This window comes from Lipophrys pholis, assembly GCF_963383615.2.
Source record: "Lipophrys pholis genome assembly, chromosome: 5".
NCBI lineage: Eukaryota > Metazoa > Chordata > Actinopteri > Blenniiformes > Blenniidae > Lipophrys > Lipophrys pholis.
Window position 1 is genome coordinate 593875 of NC_137628.1, and position 22325 is coordinate 616199.

Genomic DNA, 22325 nt, shown 5'->3' on the forward strand with positions numbered 1-22325 from the left:
ATCAGTAGAATTAGCTTTATGTTTGATTGCAGCAATTTTCTACATAAAGTGTTTGTTTTTGTGAAAATATAGACATTTTCATCACGTGTGTTCTGCAAAACAACAAAGCAATACTTTGTAGTAAGTGACGTACGTATATGCTGAGGTGTGATGGGAGCAGCCTAATATGTGCAACATAAGATTAGACTGTTTAATATAGATTTACAGGTGAACTGCCATTGTGGGTCAATTCAAACAGATTTGATCGATGGAATTATATGTACTGTACATTGAGAGTCAAACTGACCTCTGGTTAGAAAACAAATACAATCTGAATACTAAAGCCTGAAATATCTCTGAGCCGTCCTTAGAGTAACAAAAAAAAGAGAATATTTTCAATTGTTCACTCTTAATATTGGACGGCATAGCTTGGTTGGTCTCCCAATCAGAAGTTGCAGGTTCAATTCCCATCTCTGCCTGCATACATGCCAAAGTGTCCTTGGGCAAGACACGGAACCCCAAACTGCTCCTATTGGAGTGACAGCGCCCTGCTGCAGCCTCCAACGGTGTGTGAATGTGATGAACCATGTAAACCTCTTTGGGAGGTGCTGACACGGCAAGAAGGCCATTTAAAATGAGTCTCATTTTAAATACCTTGTGTAATATGGTAAAAGTCATGCATTGTGAGAAATACCAGGAAGTTCATATTACATTAAATTACAATTATAAGTAATTTACATTTGTATGCATTGTAACTTTTTAAATGAAGAGAACTGATATTGACAATGCTCATGGATTCAGTAATATCAGCAATGCTGCATTTCATTGGAAAAGTTGTGCATCATTATAGAACTGAAGCACTTTTATGTATTTACAGATAAGCCAATAACCGCTATCCTTAGATCACATTAAGCATGTGCAGTATGTTAAATCATGGCAGATACTATTTATTTTTAAAGTAGAAAATAACTCAAAATGAAGTCTGTTACGTTGATCAATGTCTTTGCTGCCTATGATACACCTGCACCTCAGTTCATCTCCAATATTCTGCCGGCAGGACGAGTGGCGGGCTCAAACCGGATCATATGGAAGTCCACTTCACATTAAAACCAGGATTCCTGTACAGCACTGTATGTGTGTAATTGAAGAATTTGCACAAGACTGTAATCCTGTCGGGTTAAACATAAAGCTACACACAAACTTATGAAGGGTTTATTGTTTACATTGTGAAGAATACAATGAAAAAAAGGCTTTTACAGGAACAAACAGTACATGGGTAGAACCCGGAGCTCCGGCCTTGTGGGACATTAAAACACACGTTCAAAAAGGCAGAAGTCCTCATGTGTTTATCTTCAAGGTTTTATTGGACAGCAGGAAAAAAAAAACAACGGACTGTCTTGAGGGTTTCTTATGTGACCGCAAGTCTTCTTTTGCCAATTTTATAAGACAGGAATTAGTCTGCAATTTATTCCAAAACATTCCCACAACAGGAAACTGAACAAAAACAACTATAAAAGATTGTGCTGTGGTTTGGTTTCACTGCAGATTGTGGATCATCTCCTCCTTGGCGATGAGGTGGGTGGTCTTGTTGACCAGCGACATGAGGGAGTTGAGTTTGTGTGACCAGTCGTTGAGCAAGTCGTTGGGGTCTTTGGGCCTCTGGAAGTTGATGATGCCCGCCAGCCGGTCCACCTTGGCGTAGATGGTCTTGTTTACAACGAGGCTGGAGAGGAACTCCTCCGATTCCTGACAAAGAAAGATATCCCATGAGTGGATTTCAAAGTTTTCTTTGAGGAAGTCCCAGTTGCAGGTCAAACTGTCTGATTAAGAACGGTTACAACATACTGCGTGTTCGGGGCTCGGCGAGGGAGGACAAATATCTTATTGTGACAGAGAATGTGATTGTAATCACACTTTGCTTGAATACTATTTCTTAAAGTAAAATGAAAGCTTAAAAAAGTTGAATCCAAACGCCAAACACAGAATCCAATGGTGCTAAGACATGGTTGTATTTCCTTTAGTCCAAGAGAAGACTGTCCCCAGATGCTGTCCTGCTGGCTTCCTGCTGGAGGACGGATGTGTGTGTGGCGATGGCAGAACACTGATAACATGGAGAAGAACCCACTGCTGGAGAAACGGCTTTGTTACTCAGCCTAGTCTCCAGAGTAAAGCAGCTGTGGACGGATTTTTTAAAATTGCAGACTTTGCAAAGCAAATTGTAACATCTTACCATGTGACTTTACTTTATAATCAATTGTTTGCCGAGCCCAAGTGTGTCTGCTCCCTTCAGCAGTCTCAAAGCGATTTGGACGTTTATTAAAGTCACACAAATGGTGGCTGCAGACGTTCACAGTGTGCGACCTTGTGTTTCAGTGTCTTCTAGGGATTCTACCACTAATCTCCTCAATTATGGGCCACAGGAATCACTTTTAGTTGCATCTTGTCAAAACCCTGTTTCAACAGTAATATCTAAATATACACATGTATAATGCCTACACGGAAACTACACAGTGAATACCTCAAGGGACTATTTTATCTTGGAGTGTATCAGCAATCTTGGAAGTGAGCCAACAATCCTGCCAGATAAACTAATCCATGATTGTTAAAGCAGTTTATTCTGCTAACCTCATTTATGTCACTTTATATATTAATAAATGATACTTACATCAACTGAGAGGTCAAGGAGTCCAGCCATCCTCTTCATTGTAATTCTGGTGTAATACTTGGCCATTATTCTGATGTTCTGGGGACAACAGTGAAGGTGGGGGGGGGGGGGGGGGGGGGGGGGGGGGGGGTCATTAGCAAACAGTACGTGGTGCATAGTACATTAACAATACTTGAAACAGAGTATGTTTATAATGCGAGCAACAGCCCACAGAGATTCAATTTAATTCATTTGAGTATGAGAAGACAGACGTACATGTTCCACCACTCTGTTCTTCAGGTCTTTCCACCTTTTCTCTGCCTCCTCTGAATAAGAGAAAACATCTGTTGCTGGGCTGTCAGGTGACCCTTCTCTCAGCTCCTTCCCATAATCCTCCACCAGCGAAGCCCAGCGCATCAACTCCATGGTGGTAAACTGTTTGAGAAGGTCCCTGGGAGGAAATCCACACCACATCAATGCCTTCAGAGGGGAAGAACCCCCCATCACTGGAGACAAACAGTTGCTATGGGGGCTTCCCTGGAGGAGCATCACATTCTAACTGCACTGAAATAGAAAGCAGGCCAACATTACATCATTCAAATAAACCAGCCGAACAGCAAAGAGGCTCTTACTTGTATTTGGGGATTTCTTCCAGTTTCTTGTCTGCACTGATTCTGTGGACGAGGTCCGACTGCTCATTGTCATAAGGAGCCAGGATCACATAGAGAACCACACTCTTCAGGGCCTACACACACACACACACACACACACACACACACACACACACACACACACACACACACACACACACACACACACACACACACACACACACACACACACACACACACACACACACACACACACACACACACACACACACACACACACACACACACACACACACACACACACACACACACACACACACACACACACACACACACACACACACACACACACACACACACACACACACACACACACACACACACACACACACACACACACACACACACACACACACACACACACACACACACACACACACACACACACACACACACACACACACACACACACACACACACACACACACACACACACACACAGTTTAACAACATTTGCAGATAACTTTTACAGCCATAAGATTCACTGAACAACAGAAATTCCCAAACAATAGTGTTAACAGTAATATAGCATACTTGGATAAAAATATCAAAGATTGTCACAAGAATTACGTCTTATTTTTTTTTGGATCGTCGCCAAAAACTTCAACAACCTAGTTCTATTGACAAAATATCATGTCGATTTTTCAGGAAATTGCTAAAAAATAAGACCTATGGAAAACAAGTGTCATATATTTTTAGATCCTTTACTAACAAAATGAAAAACCAGAATGGAATATTTGTGTTTGAACATGAGTACAGAATACTACCTCAAGTGATTTCTATTTCTAGTTTCCATCTATTTTTTTAATAGACTGAATCTCACCACATTGAAATGCATGACAGCATCACTTAATCTACAAGGAACCTGAGGGGGTTACAGTCTATTTAAAACATTAAGAATGGTCAAATATGCATTGGTGAATTTTCTGCCACTTTAAAAGACATTTTATGTACAATTATCATGTAAATGTTTAAGGATGGATGGATTTCTGAGTGCCCTAAAAAGCCAAAGGAAGTTGTTAAAAACCAAATGGAGCACATAGTTCATCTTCATCTTCTTCACCACCAAGATTCTATCTTGCAATGTGAGTTAACATTTCTCCTTTTATCCTTCCCAACAAATGAGCTTCATAATGCCAAGGTTACTTTGTGAGGGTGAAACCGTTGATTCTTAAACATAAAGAAAGGCTGATTCACTCCCCGGGTTCAGGGCTACACAGTTATAGAACCAGAATGTTTGTTAATGCCAGTGTTTGCACATATTGTGCTGTGATAAAAATGTTTTATAAAGGTTATCCACCAATGAATGTTGTGGTTGTGGATCGTCAGTTTCTGATAAGAAAGAAAAGCTATAAGGTTTTCACACATCTGACTGTATACAGGTGACACGTTTCAGTATTTTAAAATGTACTTTATAAGTACGACTGTTGCTTTAATATTCATATTTTACTGACCTTTTAATTTTAATAAAGTCCCCAACTACTTTAAAAACGTTTTAATGTGTCTTACAAAGTATCCCTTTAAATCAACCTTGTAAATTTTTTTATCATAATAATAATATTAATAATAATAATAATAATTTTCAAAGTCCAAACTCAAACATTTGAGTGTCAAACCAAATGTCACAGTCCAACTGTAATGTGTACCTGCTGCCACTTGGTGGCGTCCTCCAAGATGCAGGGCGTGTCATAAATGGCCCGGTAGTGCTTGCAGATGGACAGGTAAGAGCCCTCATGCTGATCCACTTGAATCATCAGGTTGTAGTACTTCAACTTCAACTCCTGAGTTGTACATGAAAGGAAAAGTGTTAATTCTACCGTTACATGTACAAGTAGAGTAAAGGTAGAAGATAGTTTATTATTCCTAGGTGGAAATTCGTAATTGTCTGATTGTGATCAGACTCAAAAATGGAAGAGTTTCCAAACAACAGACTCACTGTCGTTTAAATTCAAAGTCAGAACCCATGACTTAATGAACAGCCAGGTGCCAGGCTCTCCGTTACCTCAGTGCCTTCATCTTGGAAGAATTTGGTGTTAATCTTCTTGCTGATGATCTGCGTGCGGATGTAATCCTTGACAGCGATGCAGAGCCTCATCTGTTCCAAAATAAACTCAGCTTTCTCCTTCTTCTCCATGGAGCCATACGTCTCCACCTGAACAAGAAGAAGTACTTGAATGTGAAGAACTTTCTCCATATAGGATAGAAAGCCTCTCCCAAGGTCAAGGTCACTCACCTGCAGCTCCTGGAGAATAGCAGCTGCCTCTTTGACCTCCCCACTCTGCTCCTTGATGTTAGCCAAGGTCTTGGTCAGCCTGGCACGCTCAATCTCCACATAGATCTGAACGGGAGAACACATTTAGTGTGGTAAACATAAACAACTCTACTCTATAGAACACCTATCAGGTGTGATATTACTCATACACACCTTGCCAGCAGTCACAGTGCGAAGTGTGTCGATGAGTCTCAGCTTGATGGTCAAATCAGTCATGGTATCCACATACTTGTAACATTCCTGCACCATTTTGGCGACAGCCTGAGACACAGAAGACAACGGTCAATAGTCTAAAACTGAGGAAAGCAGCTTTATATAGAGGTCTGTCCATCTAGTGGCTCAGCTTTAATGTAATCTTATATAATCATATTATAGTTTTTCCATTCATGAAGATTAATTTCAATAGGAAAGCCAAACTGTGGACACATAGGAGAGACTGAATCTTAAAGACAATACTGCAAAATATTCCAACTAAATACAACACTGAGTAAACAGGGGGACTGCAGATGGAAACTAGATACGGCTCAAATCTGCTACGGAACATTTTTTCTTTAATATTAATGTTTTTGAACATGGTCCCTGAAAACTAAAATAAATAGATAAAAACAAGTAAAATAAAAACATTGGTTTATTAAGAAATGTGTGAGCGAAAACCTCAAACACAATTAAAAACCAAAACCAAGCAGCCTCCTACCTGTTTGAGCTGACTCCTCCTCTTTGTTAGAAGCATGATGTTTTCATTGAGGGAATCCCAGTCCTTGGCTTCATAACACATCTGGACCACAGCCACAAGGATTCTAGATGTGGACACCATATCTGATGCCTGGAAAAGAATAAAAGACAAATAAGTCAAGAGAAATATACACAAACCCATATTCTCATTCACGCAGGTAGGACGCATCCCAAAGCAAATTCTCCAGCTTTTCCCCAAAAGGTCAATCTGAAATGATGAAGCCACGTGGAAAAGGGACAAAATGTCTTCCATGACCAAGTCCAGTTGACCTGATGGAATTGCAATGATTCATTGAAATTTTGTTTAATTATCTTATTTATGGCCAAAAACTGACTTTATGTTTAGTTGGCTTCTCCCTTATATGACTTCAAACTCATCTTTTAAACTATTTTCTTAGATTCTCTCATTATATTAATAGTACGACGACAGTTTTCTACATTTTGCAACGGGAGTGAATTCTAACTTCGCTCCCTGGGTGAATGTTATTGTTTACCTTTTTGATATTAGGTCCAACAGAAAGTGCAATGTCTAAACTGCACACCTATTAATAGAAACTATGGAGGCAGGGATGTTTTCCATTACAGGCTGAAAAATACTGTATTGATGTTAACCATGAATTAAGATTTCTGGTCCTAAAGGGTAAAATAAAGGGCATTATAAGAGCCTGATGACTGTATGTGTGGGGAAATATATATACTGTTGATAGATAGTTAGTCTTTATTGAAATATTTTCCAAAAAGAACACAAGTAAGTTCTATAAAAGCAGATATCCAACCATCATCATCTAAATTCAGAATCAGCAGGGGTAAAATATAAAGTACATAAATACACAAAGTTACATCCATTAGGGGACTGAGAAATTCATGTTTGTCCAGTGTTTGAAATTATGGGGAGTGGGGATAAGGATGAAGGCCACCAAACACTTCCGTATTCTGACAAATATTCTGTCCATCTTTCCTCAATCTCAAGAGGGAGATTACGGTCCCCTTTCCATTCATGAATCCCTGATTATTTCAATCCAGGAAATGAAAGAAGGTGGGTTTGTTGGTAATCATTTATGAGCAATTGCTTTCTTTGCTGCTGCTATTAATATCTCCAGGTGGTATCCGTAATTTCCTGTTATTTCTTCTGGTGAGTCTCCAAAATAAAGTGATTGAAATGTCAGTCGCATTTTTCCCAGAGTGAATACTCTTCATGATCTTCCAGTTGTTTTCCCCAACATATTTCTATCTCGGAGCAACAACAACAACAAAAAATCCCCATCGCTACGGCCTCTCCAGCAAGCATAGTTCACTGTAGTTGAATACTTTTTCTTTTTTTGGGGTGACAAATAATACACACGATTATTTTAAGCAAATTCATGCCAGTACATTGAGGAGGACACGAAGAACACAATTTACATGTTAAGGTTTCTGCATCATAATTCCCTATTTGTTACCAATATGGGTCATTTATTAGACTGACTGACATTCATGGTTACATCCTAATCATCTCCTCCATATAATCGACTTTTAAACACCAGCCTCGGAACAAATAAGTATAAATCTATGTTTAGCTCGTCTTCTGGGCGATATTCCTGAAGTATACATTTGTCGTTGTCGATTGACTTACAGTTCTTGTTTGCTTCTCCAATGACAACAAGTTCTCGATGGCCTCCTGTAACTTGCCCTCCTGCAGCAGAGAAACAAAACAAAAACATTGATCGTGTTAGTGACTTTAAAAACGAAACAGATTTACGCTTGTAATACAGAGCATAGCATTTATTAACTCAGCCAGGCTAACTCCTCAGCTAAAGATGCTACTGATGACTAAGATCTTCAACCTATTCTTTGCCGAAACTTTCATCTACGGCAACAGGATTTTGTAATTCACAAATTATTTGCGTTATATTAGAAAAAAACATGACGCTGGAGATATTTGGTAATATGATGTTTGTACGAGGTATTAAAGCTAAAAACGTTAGACGTTAGCTCGCGTGCTAACTGAAGGCTGCCTGTGCACCATGACTCAGCCGGCTGAGGCCTTCCCCCGCTCCGCTTACTTTAGCCATTTTCTCACTCTCCGGGAGACGCTGATCAACAGTGGCACTGTAGTCGACCTCCATCTTCACAATCCGTCCATCGGACCTTTCAGATCGCTCCTCCGACATGTTTGCGGGGTACAAATGAAAATAATCTGCAGACAGTTTCACTCCCCTTCCGACCAGACGAAGCCGAGCTATGTTTTGTCAAATGAACGGGAGGAAAGGTGACCAATCAGGGAGCGTCAGACAGCTGCCCGAAGCGCCTGAAGGACCCACTGCGGACCCACGTTTATTTTAGACAGGCGTAATATCAGCCTGTCCGTATAGTGTCAATAGTGTCATAATAATCTTTAGATTTAAACGTTAAAGTTTTTCTTTGTTTTGGATCAGAATATAGGTGATATAGGTGATGAAACTATCTACATTTTCACAAAAAATTATTACTTAAAATGAAGGTTTTTGGGGGACATTTCTGTTGACAATGTTGTCAACAATGTTGCACAAAAAAAGCTTTCAAAAACTTAACGCTGTTGCATTATGCATTATGTTTACAAACTCTCTCTGACAGCACGACTTTGAGGTGAATACTTTGAGGTGGCTATCTTTCATGGCAGCATCACTGATTTCTCAGCTTGGGTTTATGCATTTGTGTCCTTTAATCTTAGAAAATGTGTTATAAAGGTCTAAATCACCTTTTTAAATCAGACAGGAGCAACTGGAAAACTGGAAGCCCCTTTCCAATATTTTGCTGCCCTCATGTCAATTTATAAAACTGAATAAATTGTTGGTCTCACAGATAATCGAGGAATGAGGGTCATTTATAACATATTTATACCAAGGATTTAATAGAAAAAAATTGCAATAGATAAGTCTGAGCAGTTTCATATTAGGTTTTTATTAATGGTGAGTGACAATATTGTCCTATCCATAACATCAAACAATTACTCTTTTTTTTTATTTAAACATTTTCCACCCACGATGACTCAAGCTGGGAGTAACAAGAGACAGTTATTGCATGGACTCCCTCTAACACATAATCAATAGCAATACCTGAGCCTATTTGTCAACCTAAAGTATAAAATCTTTATTGTGCACCACTACAAAAAGAGAGTTTATTAACACTGTTGGCCATAACCCCACATCTGAGGCGTCACTCTAAAGTTCATGTCTTCTAAGCCACAATAAGTCAGAAAGAACAGTGTTGGACTCCGATGCGTCAGACTCATGTCCACTTTTCAGGAGGATCTCAAAGTGTATGTCAAGAGAAAAAAGGATGTGGAAAAACAAGAAGGCGTGAAGGTGGAGGAATCTACCCGAGGTCAATAATCCACAACAATGGAGAGTGCACACAAGAGGTGGAAGAGTGGGTGGAGATGAGACTCGGGGCTAATGCGATGTTGGTTTGGTGACAGTGGGACTTTCTAATGGGCAGGAGGCTGAGCTGGGGTTGGTGGAGATGAAAATACTGAGATTGTTACTGGGACTTACTAGGATGGACACGTAAAGAGACAAGTACAGTTGAGCAGTTTATGAAGACAGGCTTCAGTTCAGATGGTTTGGGCACATTCACTGTAGAGATGTCATGGAAGACAACATGGAGAGAGTTGGTGTAACAGAGGTAGGAGATAGGATTAGATAGAGGCACGTGATTCACTGAGGTAACCCCGAGAGGAAGAACCTGAATGAAGAAGATGATTCTTATCAGACATGGGAGTTATAAACCGCATCGCTACAATGGCTCAAATAGAGATTTGACTCAATGATGATGGAGAATAATAAAGGGGCCATAAAGACAAAAACAAAGAGCAGAGAAAATATGAGCGAGTATTCAAGCATGCCCAAAATGTAAGCACAGTATCTTCTCATTAATCAAACAGTGGGAGTGAGTGAAGAACTTTGTGACTGAACTCACACTGTAGTGACCACGATCCACCACTAGATGTCATCTGAAGCTCTTCATTATGAATTCCTGTCTTCAGACAGGTCACTGCTTGGAAAGCTCCCCGTAAATAAAGCTAATGTGGGTCAGTGATTTTCCTGCTCGTAGCAGAGAAAGCCCCTAAGCCCTGAGCTCAAATCATTTTCATCCCAGAGCAGGCTCAGCGTAGACCTCAGAGGCCCGATAAACCCAACATGACTCGGATCCACTGGGAGGAAGACCAAATGTGGAACAAGAACTCAGATTGTGCAGACATCAAAATAATCTCAGGGCTTTGAAGATCCTTTCTAGATTCAGGAGCAGCTGAATTGCAGCTTTCAATGTCCATCCTCAACAAAATGATCCCTAATCCCTCTGAAGACATGAAAACATGACGCTGCCAAATCACGTGTCTGACTTTTCATAGATCAAGACCTGCTTCCTATATTCTCAGGCTCGCTGACGTGAATTAACCACAGTCCCACAAACGCAATAGAAAAACGGAATGTTTCTGGAGCCAATCTTTTACTACTTCAGCAGGAACCCGATTTTATAAAGTAGGGCAGCGGTAGACTTATTTGGACATCATGTCAGAGCTTACAGATTTGTTCAGTATTATTAACGCAATGCTGGCCAGATAACATCTCGCTTTAATCTCCTTTCTAATCAAAGCAGACCTTCCTGAAACGGTCAGCTCACCGTGACGTCGCTCACATGAGAGGCTGTCGCTGCCTCATGGCCTTTCACCTTCAGGGGGTTTGGGTGGAGGAGAAACACAGGCTGTTAGAGAGCAGAAGATGGTCGTCCCAGAGAAAACTCATTCTTACAATCATATCAGGATCATATGAAAGAAAACTCTGTGTGGCAACACCCCATGGAGCCAACATAGACCATCATCTGTGTGGATATCAATGGGCGTTTGTCCATCTTGAGGATGGAATGATTTATCGGTGACATCTGAGGTGTCATAAGAGAGCGCAGCTGTTTAGCTTCTGCTGTCGCTCTTTGAAACTTGTGATTCCAGAATGACTCGGCCAAAAACACACATCTTCCACTAACTCATGACAAATCCATAGAATCTGTAACTTATCGCCCGGCAACCCGTGAAAGGGGACATATCATGCTAAATCCACTTTTTTAGCCCTTAAATGCATGTTGTTGTATATTTAGAGTGTTTAGAAGTACAGAAAAGTTCAAAGTAGTCTCTTCAGGTGCTCCGTTGATATCTTTATATTCTGTTTTGGTCATATTTTGCGATCGGTTTCGATTTTTCTATTCTCTATTACGTTTTTTGAACAATGACGTCACAGTATTCTCAGCGGAACTGCCAAATTAGGACATCGACACTTCGAGCAATCCGCCATTTTTGTTTCTCGCTGCGATTTTGTAGTCCAACCGAAGTTACGAGAGGATAAGTGGAAATGTTCGGTTGTTGGATGTAGTAACCCACAAGCTTCGTTACACCGTCTCCCAGCATCAGAACCTTTTCCAAGTGCCTGGTTGAGTTTTATTTTTCACAGAAATGTACCCACATCTGTGGGTAAGGTCATTTTTGTGTGCGCGAAGCACTTTAAGGACGACTGCTTCAGCAACCTCCGCCAGTATAAAGAAGGATTTGCCGAAAGACTTGGTCTGATTGAGCGGTCAGTTCCTTCTATCTATGGAGACGACGAACAGAGCACTTCGGTCAGCTGTATATAACGCTAAAAAGTGTGATGATAAGACGTCCCTGTCATTGTTTTGTTAGCATTAGCAGTTGCACCGTCTTCATATGTTAGCGCTGTGTGCTCGTTTTAGATTAGAATGTAACTTCTGTGTTAAATAGTCGTTGTAATACAGGCAGTATTGTAGTAGTGGGCATGGATGGAGAAGTTAGTGTAAATATAGTAACACACCATTGCGTTACATCCATATGAAGACGTTGTTCTTCAGGTGCATCATGGTCATTTTCATCTGGCTCCGCCGGGTCCGACTCTGGCTCCAACATGTATGGCTGGATGGACAAATCTTCCCTTGTTGACATTTTGTAAATAATGTGTGAATATAAAGTTTCTGCGCCGCTAGATAATTGTATCTGTTCTATCAAACTACAAAGATGGCCGAACAGGGTGGAGTTGAACCGAGTATCACCTCTGCAACCTGGAGAGGAGGCGGGGTATGAAGAGACCGCCCCAAAACGAGTTGCTCTCAGAAGCGCATCAGAAAAGGGGTAGAAAAGGGGCCTGTGGAGCTCTAATAATGAGGAATTCAGACCCAAGCATTGCAGTTCCGCTTTATATAGACCACAACTGTATGATTTAGATGTAAAAAGGAAGGATTTAAAAGCATGATATGTCTCCTTTAAGGGAAAAGCAGGAAGTGAAATATATCCAGGCCTGTTAGTAGGAGAGCTTGTTTAACTGCAAATAAAAGGAACTATTTTTAGAGTATAATTTGTCCACAAAGTCACGGGGAAGGTTCTTCTTTCAGTCACTATTACCAAACATTTCTTTGCACAAATTGCTGTTTCCTCAGTTCCCATGGTTTCCTTTCACATCAGTCTCACTTGGTATTTAGCGGGCGGTGTGAATACGATTGATGGTTAGAGGGTGTGCCACCTTGGCGTTAAAATATTTCTTGAGGAAAATTTGTCGCTGACTTAAGCATTATTTTGTTTGTCAGCATTTTCAGTGAATAAACATGAACTTACATTTTGCTGAGTCGGCCTCAGGACGTCGATAGTGTGGAGGCCAGCAGTGCCACTCTTACTTTAATTAAAAGTGACTTCTTAATAATGTATTTACATTGCTGTCTCCATTTAGTCAAGACAAAAAGGCCTTATAGTGACCATGAGTGAGTAATTGTATTAAAGCTGTTTGATGTGCTGCAGCAATAGTGTGAATAGTGGAACCTCTTGTTCCTGGAGGGCAGACTCTGTGTTCACCAAATACAACACCGTTTTAATGATGACAGGAAATGTGGAGGCTTTTTTACTGATGGGATTACAGAGGATGGATCTTTTGTTGTGGCTGTCACTCACACTGACAAGCAACAAGAAGAATAGAACTTCTCCAAAACCTCATGATGATGGTTCTTTGTCTTGCGGCTGCTCTGCTAAGGAATTGCCACAGTGGGTTTTTGAACTGAAGGTAAGAATGCAGACCTATTGTGACAAAAGACATCTTTAGATTGTTCTTCTTCTTTGGGCCGCTGCCTCCATCTCCTCCCATCCACTGCCTCCTCCACTCGTTCATCAAACGTCTCTGTGTCGTCCTTCACCACATCTGAGGTTTTCCTCTTCCCCCGTCTGGATCTCCACTGAGAAACAGTCTCAGAATGAGAGTGATGACAACTGCTCAGACAAAAAGCAGTCATTACATCTGGGCAGGCACATCAGTAAAAACCCCTCTGTGTTCATATTGAAGTGTCTCGACGCCTTCAGCCCAAAAAAAGAGGTTTATTGTTTGAGAGCTGGACGTTATCCACTATAGAACTGCATCATTACAACAGCAGACCATTCAAAACACAGCAATGACATGGATGAGAGGTCCAGTCAAGGCATCCTAGTTCATTTACTGGCTGGGCCCTTCTGTGAGGAGTCTGCCTGTTCTCCCTGAGTCCAAACCCATGTCTGTGAGGGAATGTTTGACCTCTACATTCCCAGAGCAGAGTGAGCGACTGTCCTGAGTGTCTTCTCCCCCTGCTGAGCTGGAGAGAAGGTGGATGGATGGATGGACTTTAAACTCACAACCCACCGTTGGCTCAAAATAAGTACAAACGTTTTGGTTGAATTCTAGATGCAGAGTGATAAAATGACATTTATTGAGAAAGAGGCTTTGAAATTGAAAGTAAAGCTCTATGCCTCTATGTTTGCTCTACATCCCATTAATACATCCGCTGCAGGACATTGTAGGAAGACAGAAGGGAGGCCCGAGTTGTCAGGATGTATTTGTCAGGAGTAGGAATGATTTCTAAAGTCCTGCAAATTGCAGAGATGAATTATAAAGTGAAGAGTTTGTCCTGAGCTGGACGGAAACCAGAAAAGCCCAGAGTGAAGTCACGTGCGTCAAACGTGAGAAAGAGACGTGGCTGACGCTTCCTGTCGCCTCTCAGTTCAACCGGGCGGGGGAGGAAGAAAGAGGAGGGTCGGAGCTGCTTTTAAACATTTTCCGATTCCTCTGCGAGCTGTTTTTACAAGAAGAGGAAGGAGAGACTCCTCCTCCTCCTCCTCCTCCTCTTCATCCCCCCCCCCGATCCGGAGCATTCCTTTCTCTGCAACTTGACAGAAAACCTTGAAGTCTGTTTTGGGGATGTGAACAGAAAGCTTCCTGCAGTGTGTGATTACTTCTATCGCTGAATTAGACGTTTGCTCGCGGCGCTATCCCGAGCAGAACCACGTGCAGCCGGCCAACACAAAGCAGGAGCACATCCGCTGGAGGACTCTTCAATATAAAAGCATGCCCATCATTACCATGCACTTTTTATAATTGATTATACCCCTAAAAGGATTTTATCATGTATAAACCCACCAAACATTAATCCGCAATTGAATATCGTTTTAATAGCACCTTTAGTGTAAAGTTCAATTATTTGTGATGGATAAAAAACAAGTGTTGTGACTTTTTAAAAGGCCTCATGAAACGACAGCCGTATCTGTTACTGGTTTTTGGGGAATCTGTAAATCTGCCTCCTAATTTCAACCCTTCAAATTGGACTTTGCACTTTCTCTGCTTTGCACAAACCAACAAGAGGAAACGACCTCACGAGGGCAGACGAGTCCTCGCCGCGGTGGATGAACCACAATACTGTCCCTCTACTCTCACTACTCACATCTCAGGCTGCTGGACGGTTTGGGGCCTAGAACAAGTGTCACCACAAGAAAACTCCATCCATCCATCATCCATCATCCATCCATCCATCATCCATCCATCCATCCATCATCCATCCATCCATCCATCCATCCATCCATCCATCCATCCATCCATCCATCCATCCATCCATCATCCATCCATCCATCCATCCATCCATCCATCCATCCATCATCCATCATCCATCCATCATCCATCCATCCATCATCCATCCATCCATCCATCCATCATCCACCCATCATCCATCATCCATCCATCATCCATCATCCATCCATCCATCCATCCATCCATCCATCCATCCATCCATCCATCATCCATCATCCATCATCCATCATCCATCATCCATCCATCCATCATCCATCCATTATCCATCCATCCATCCATCCATCATCCATCATCCATCATCCATCATCCATCATCCATCCATCATCCATCCATCATCCATCATCCATCATCCATCATCCATCATCCATCCATCCATCCATCCATCCATCCATCATCCATCCATCCATCATCCATCCATCATCCATCCATCATCCATCATCCATCCATCATCCATCCATCCATCCATCCATCATCCATCATCCATCCATCCATCCATCCATCATCCATCCATCCATCCATCATCCATCATCCATCATCCATCATCCATCCATCCATCATCCATCATCCATCATCCATCATCCATCCATCCATCATCCATCCATCATCCATCCATCCATCCATCATCCATCATCCATCATCCATCCATCCATCCATCCATCCATCCATCCATCCATCCATCCATCATCCATCCATCCATCCATCCATCCATCCATCCATCATCCATCCATCCATCCATCCATCCATCCATCCATCCATCCATCATCCATCCATCATCCATCCATCATCCATCATCCATCCATCATCCATCATCCATCATCCATCATCCATCATCCATCCATCCATCCATCCATCCATCATCCATCCATCCATCCATCCATCCATCCATCATCCATCATCCATCATCCATCATCCATCCATCCATCATCCATCATCCATCATCCATCATCCATCATCCATCCATCCATCCATCCATCCATCATCCATCCATCCATCCATCCATCCATCCATCCATCCATCCATCCATCCATCCATCATCCATCCATCCATCCATCCATCCATCATCCATCCATCCATCCATCCATCATCCATCCATCCATCCATCCATCCATCCATCCATCCATCCATCCATCCATCCATCATCCATCATCCATCATCCATCCATCCATCCATCCATCCATCATCCATCCAGCCATCATCCATCCATCCATCCATCCATCCATCCATCCATCATCCATCCATCCATCATCCATCCATCATCCATCATCCATCCATCATCCATCCATCCATCCATCATCCATCATCCATCATCCATCATCCATCCATCCATCCATCCATCCATCCATCCATCCATCCATCCATCCATCATCCATCCATCATCCATCCATCCATCCATCCATCCATCCATCCATCCATCATCCATCCATCCATCCATCCATCCATCCATCATCCATCCATCCATCCATCCATCATCCATCCATCCATCCATCCATCCATCCATCATCCATCCAGCCATCCATCCATCCATCCATCCATCCATCCATCCATCATCCATCCATCCATCCATCCATCCATCATCCATCCATCCATCCATCCATCCATCCATCCATCATCCATCCATCCATCATCCATCCATCCATCATCCATCATCCATCCATCCATCCATCATCCATCCATCATCCATCCATCCATCCATCCATCCATCCATCCATCATCCATCATCCATCCATCCATCCATCATCCATCCATCATCCATCCATCCATCCATCCATCATCCATCATCCATCATCCATCCATCCATCCATCCATCATCCATCCAGCCATCATCCATCCATCCATCCATCCATCCATCATCCATCCATCCATCCATCATCCATCCATCATCCATCCATCATCCATCATCCATCCAGCCATCATCCATCCATCCATCCATCATCCATCCATCCATCCATCCATCCATCCATCATCCATCCATCCATCAATCTTCTGGACAAAGCACTACTTTGCACCACTTGATGTGACTTTTTTGCCAAGATTAGACTTCATTTACACCAATACGGTGAGTTGCATGTTGGAGAGTTCCTTCAGTTCACATGACACATAAACAAACAACACATTCAACTCATTCAAATGCGCATGTGTTTTACCAATATTCAGTGAAACGTTTGACAATATCCTATTTAACTCAATTGCTACATATTATAGTGACAATACTTGGGAAGACCCAAATGGCAGGACAAATGGAAAACCTGATGTCAATACCACTACTTTCTGAAGTGGACACAAAGGATGGGAAAATCCTCCATGAACTGGTGCAGCTCTTGAATGTAAGTTGTTGTTTAATACATTTTATAACTCATAAGAATTTCCAGAAGAACCATGTCATATGGATTTAAAAGACATGAGAGGGAGAGATTGAAGACCAAAGTGACATTTACTAAGGTACTCTTAAAAGGTAAAATTGTTTGTTTAATCATTGTCTTTGGTTGTGTTTTACAGTATGTGATGGTTGCTCCTACTCTGGACCGACAAGAACTAACAACAAAATTGCTGGGACTTTCAGAAAAGATTATTGACACTCTTAACAACCAGAAACCGAAAAACCAGTCATGTGGAAAACAATTCACCGATGCCAATGAACAGCTGGAAAATGCCAAAGCAAGTGTATCGTCTGAACACGATTCTGAAGAAAGTGGATCGTCTGAACACGATTCTGAAGAAAGTGGATCGTCTGAACACGATTCTGAAGAAAGTGGATCGTCTGAACACGATTCTGAAGAAAGTGGATCGTCTGAACATGAAGGTATGTAATTGTTGACATCATGAGTCTACAGAAAGATTTCTTCTCACACATTGACAGACACTGATAAGCGACTCTCTCTCTCTTCACAGATTCTGACGACTCTTCTTCTATGGAGGTAAATGAAGAAGCTACTGAGATTGTAGTGAGATGAAAATGGAACTTATAGTATCTATAAATTTGTTCCTTCAGTACTGAACACATGCAGTCATAAGTAGAGCAGAAGCAGTCGTTACTAATATGAAGTCAAACTTTCAGTTTTTCATGTGTACCATTTCTTTACTCAGAGCAGGTTCACTCTTACTTCATATAGAAATATGGTTAAACATTGTATTTGGGCTGATGTTTGAAGTCATAGATGACCAGATCAAACCTGACATTGCATGTCTCATTATTTTGTGAAAATCAGGAACAAGCACTACTGGAGCGCGTCAAAAACTTCACAGCGACGATCATGTCTTCCACCTCAGAGTATAAATTGGAGGAGATCCTGGGCTCTGGTTCCTTTGGCATCGTGGTCCAGTGTTTGAAAATGCCCTCCAATGAAACGGTGGCGTTGAAAATCACCAAAGACAAAATGCATAGTAAGACCATCCAAGAAGCAAAAGAAGAGGTAACCCATTAAAACACTCATCACCACATTCATGTTTCTACAGCAGTTGGTTTCATGTGATCTTGTGTCATTCTAGGTGGCGATGCTGAACTCCCTGAAGGCTTTGGGCTCCAAACAATTCAACATTGTGAGCTGCAACGACTCCTTCATGTTTGATGGATTGTTGTGCCTTGAGTTTGACAAGCTGGATATCAGTCTGGAGGACTACATCACTGCTCAGCCGCCTCTTCAACTGAAAGAGATTCGTCCGATTCTCCAACAGGTTTCACCTTCTTATGTTCTTTTAGCTTTTTTACATTTTTTTTATCTCCTTTTATATCTCTTGATTTCATGTTTTGATTGACTAAAAATTCGCTGCTGCAACTTTCATGATAACATAGCTCCCATTTTAAAGTAAGAGGAAAGAAAAGATGAACGCTCCAGTAACGGATTAACACCGTGTTTAGGGCTTGTGGATTCATGTGTATCTGCAGTTTTTTGAATTGATAGTAAAAATAGAGAAGTTTTTGAAATGCATTTCATTTTCCTGTGGTTGTGTCTTCTGTTTCAGATGGCTGTAGCTCTGAGGTTCCTGAAGGACGACGGATTGATTCACACCGACTTAAAGCCGGAGAATATTATGCTGGTAGACCGTGTCCAACAGCCACTTAAAGTGCAATTAATTGACTTTGGTGAGGCGATGCGCGATCCTGAAGAATGGGTGGGAGCAACTTTCCAAACTTTGTTGTACAGGTATGAAAACCAGATCTGTTCTGCATATCTGGAACACATCTGGATCCGCACGCTGAGCTGACTTCTCAGTTTCTTTATCAAACCACCTCATAACCACCTTCCTGTTTCCGTGTCTTTTTCAGAGCTCCTGAGGTTCTGCTGGGAGTTCTTTGCAACTGCGCTATTGACGTCTGGTCATTGGGGTGCATCGCTGGAGAATTGCTGAGGGGAACTCCACTGTTTGAAATCTGGTCTGAAGATGAACTGGTCAGTAATACAATTCAGACAGAACACAAATACTCATTCCAACCTCTTTGACAGGAGTTGTAATAAGTCATTCATGATACAGTTTGTAGTCAGCGGTTTTAAGCACTTAGTTGTTGCATAGATGTGTAATACATCTTCTACTCAAATTAGTACTACAAATAATACATATTGCCTGGAGTATTATTGCTGTGTCTTTTGAAAGCATACTCTGACACTGTGTTGACTCTGCAGATGGAAAAGATGGTATCCCTCTTTGGCATGCCACCAGACAATGTGATGGAGCAAGGATATAATACTGATGTGTACTTCTATGAGACAAGCTCAAGCAACTCGACCCGGGGTTGGGTTGTAAAGGTACTATTTGCTGTCTCTCTTTCAATTGTGTTAATAAGTGAAAGTTGTCTATTTTCTGTTGCCTTCTGCATCGGTAGTAAATTAATTCCTTCCTCCCTTCAGCCATCACATCGCCCCCACGACCCCAACGTGAAACTGCACCATCTTTTAAAGGTAGTTGAACTTTCTTGGAAAACATTTGTGTTTCGGAACAAGTTCAGTTGTTTTTGCTTTGCTTTTCTGTCCCTTTTTTCTGTCCCTTCAAGGTCCCTGGTGAAATTCCAACAGGAGATGAGCAAGCTGTTGAGTGTGACCGGCTGTGCTTCATTGATTTGTTGGAGAAGATGCTCCACATGGATGCTTCGGAGAGGATCACACCAGAAGAGATCCTTTCCCATCATTTCATCACAATGAGCCATCTCAATCATCAAAGCTACAACAGCTAGTAAGTGTGTGTACAAGTATTCAATGCCATCGTGCAAAAAATATATGAAGTTGTTTTGAGCTTCATGATTGTTTCTCTTCCAGTGTGACATCTTCCATCGAATGCATGAAGGTCTGCAACAACTGGAGCTTTGATGGCGGAGAAGATGCTCAGCAATCCATCGCCAACACTCCCAACTCTTCTAACGCTGAGAGCAACATGGTGATCATGGAACATCCTCTAAACAGTGAGGAGGAGCCCTCAGTGCCAGGGGTCTTCATCAGAGGAGAGAACAGTTCACCTAAAGAAAGATATTTGGAGGTTCTGAACCGTTCAGAGTGTGTCAGCAGGTATTTTCCAAACTTTATCCCTCTGATGATTTTTTGTATTTTGAACAACCCGACTGATATGCAGTGAAAGTAACAATCTTCTGTCTTATTTTGAAAGATCGCCAGGGCAAAATGAGGACGAGACTCGGTGCACGACTTCTGACTGCACGACTTCTGACTGCACGACTTCTGACTGCACCTCTGCCGCAAAGGAAAAAACCCCATTGGACAGTGACACGAGTAAGAACATCGATAACGAGACATCCTCTTAGGAAAATCATTGAAAAATAACTTAATCGGTTGGATGGGCTTTATTTTACATTTAGCTAACTTAGATAGCAGCACTAACCTTGGTTGATGAGATGTTTAACCAGCGTTGTCATTTAATTTTTCAGAATTCAGCACACCAGAAACGGAGAATAGCTTGTCGCCATACAAATACTGTGGCAGAGAGAGGAATGTTGAGGATGAATACCTGGAGACATCTTCGACCAAACACATGGAGGTCTTCAGCAAGGGCAGCGTTGATGAAGAGGAAAAGGTTCAGCCTTCTTCCTTCAACACCACCGGCTCTGACAGCAACCATCTGACCAGGAAACATCCTCTGTCTGAGCTGTGCCGTGAGGACCAAGTAAAACAGCTGATGGCTGTAATGAAAGAAAGGAATGAGAAAATTGAGGAGCAGCTAAGAAAAGGAGAAGATTTCCTGCTGCGTGCAAGGATGAACAACCTTGTGATATCAGGACTTGACTTAACCCATTGTACCTCTGTACAGACTACAGCAGGTGACAGGGAGGGTGAGGCTGCACTAAGAGCTGAACGCCACACATTACAGCAGCAAGTCATTGACTTCTTCAGTAGCAAAGACATTCTGATAGACAGTCAAAATATATCTCTTTGCCACACTGGGCCCCAAAGACAAGACCACAGGTCCAGCATCATCGTTCGCTTTGTGAATAGAAAACACAAAGATGAGGTGTTAAAGCAGTCGGAAAAATTGAAGGGCACAGGGGTAACTGTAGAAGAGCATCTGACTGAGAGAAACACCAAAATTGCAAGGCAAGCTAGAATCCTGAAAGAAGAAAGGCGGATTCAAGACACTTGGACGAGCAACTGCAATGTAATGATTCAACTAAATGGCCTGCCGGAGCTGGCCACAGTGATCATAGTCGGAGACATCAGAGAGCTGGATCCATACAACCGGGAGGATGAATCACATGTTGGAGAGGTGGATTAGGGTGGTTATTAGGGTCCGAGCACTGACAGTGCATATGACCCTATTGAAACCGTAGGATTATCAATTCTTATTCTTATTCTTATCATCGTTGTTATTATTATCATTATTGTTAATATTAATATTGTTGTTATTGTTAATATTATTATTATTGTTGTTATTGTTAATATTATTATTATTATTATTATTATCATTTTTGTTATAGTTAATATTATTATTATTATTATCATCGTTATTAATATTAATATTGTTGTTATTGTTGATATTATTATTGTTGTTGTTATTGTTAATATTATTATTGTTGTTGTTATTGTTAATATCATTATTATTATTAGCATTATTGTTAATATTATTATTATTATCGTTGTTATTATTATTATTATTATTATTTAGCATTATTATTATTATTGTGATCGTTATTGTTA

The 22325-nt window shown here is 41.4% G+C and overlaps 1 protein-coding gene across 1 annotated transcript; it reads right to left on the reverse strand.

Moving 5' to 3' along the window:
* Window positions 1-1096: 1096 nt before the first annotated feature.
* Window positions 1097-8578, reverse strand: psmd12 (proteasome 26S subunit, non-ATPase 12). The gene is made up of 11 exons (XM_080463713.1): window positions 8341-8578; window positions 7911-7970; window positions 6261-6389; window positions 5720-5827; window positions 5528-5632; window positions 5297-5446; window positions 4941-5075; window positions 3256-3368; window positions 2900-3074; window positions 2645-2722; window positions 1097-1725 (listed from the first exon to the last, which is right to left on the reverse strand). Exons 1-11 carry the CDS (start codon window positions 8446-8448, stop codon window positions 1516-1518), a joined length of 1371 nt encoding a protein of 456 aa, XP_080319839.1. The 5' UTR covers window positions 8449-8578; the 3' UTR covers window positions 1097-1515.
* Between the last annotated feature and the right edge of the window lie 13747 nt (window positions 8579-22325).

Coding starts and splice junctions, on each gene's coding strand:
- psmd12 (XM_080463713.1), bottom strand. CDS start 8,448: ATGTCGGAGGAGCGATCTGAAAGGTCCGATGGACGGATTGTGAAGATG. Junction 6,390..7,910: donor TGGAGAAGCAAACAAGAACT/GTAAGTCAATCG, acceptor ATTCTTTTCCAG/GCATCAGATATGGTGTCCAC. Junction 1,726..2,644: donor TCCTTGACCTCTCAGTTGAT/GTAAGTATCATT, acceptor TTTCTTTGTCAG/GAATCGGAGGAGTTCCTCTC.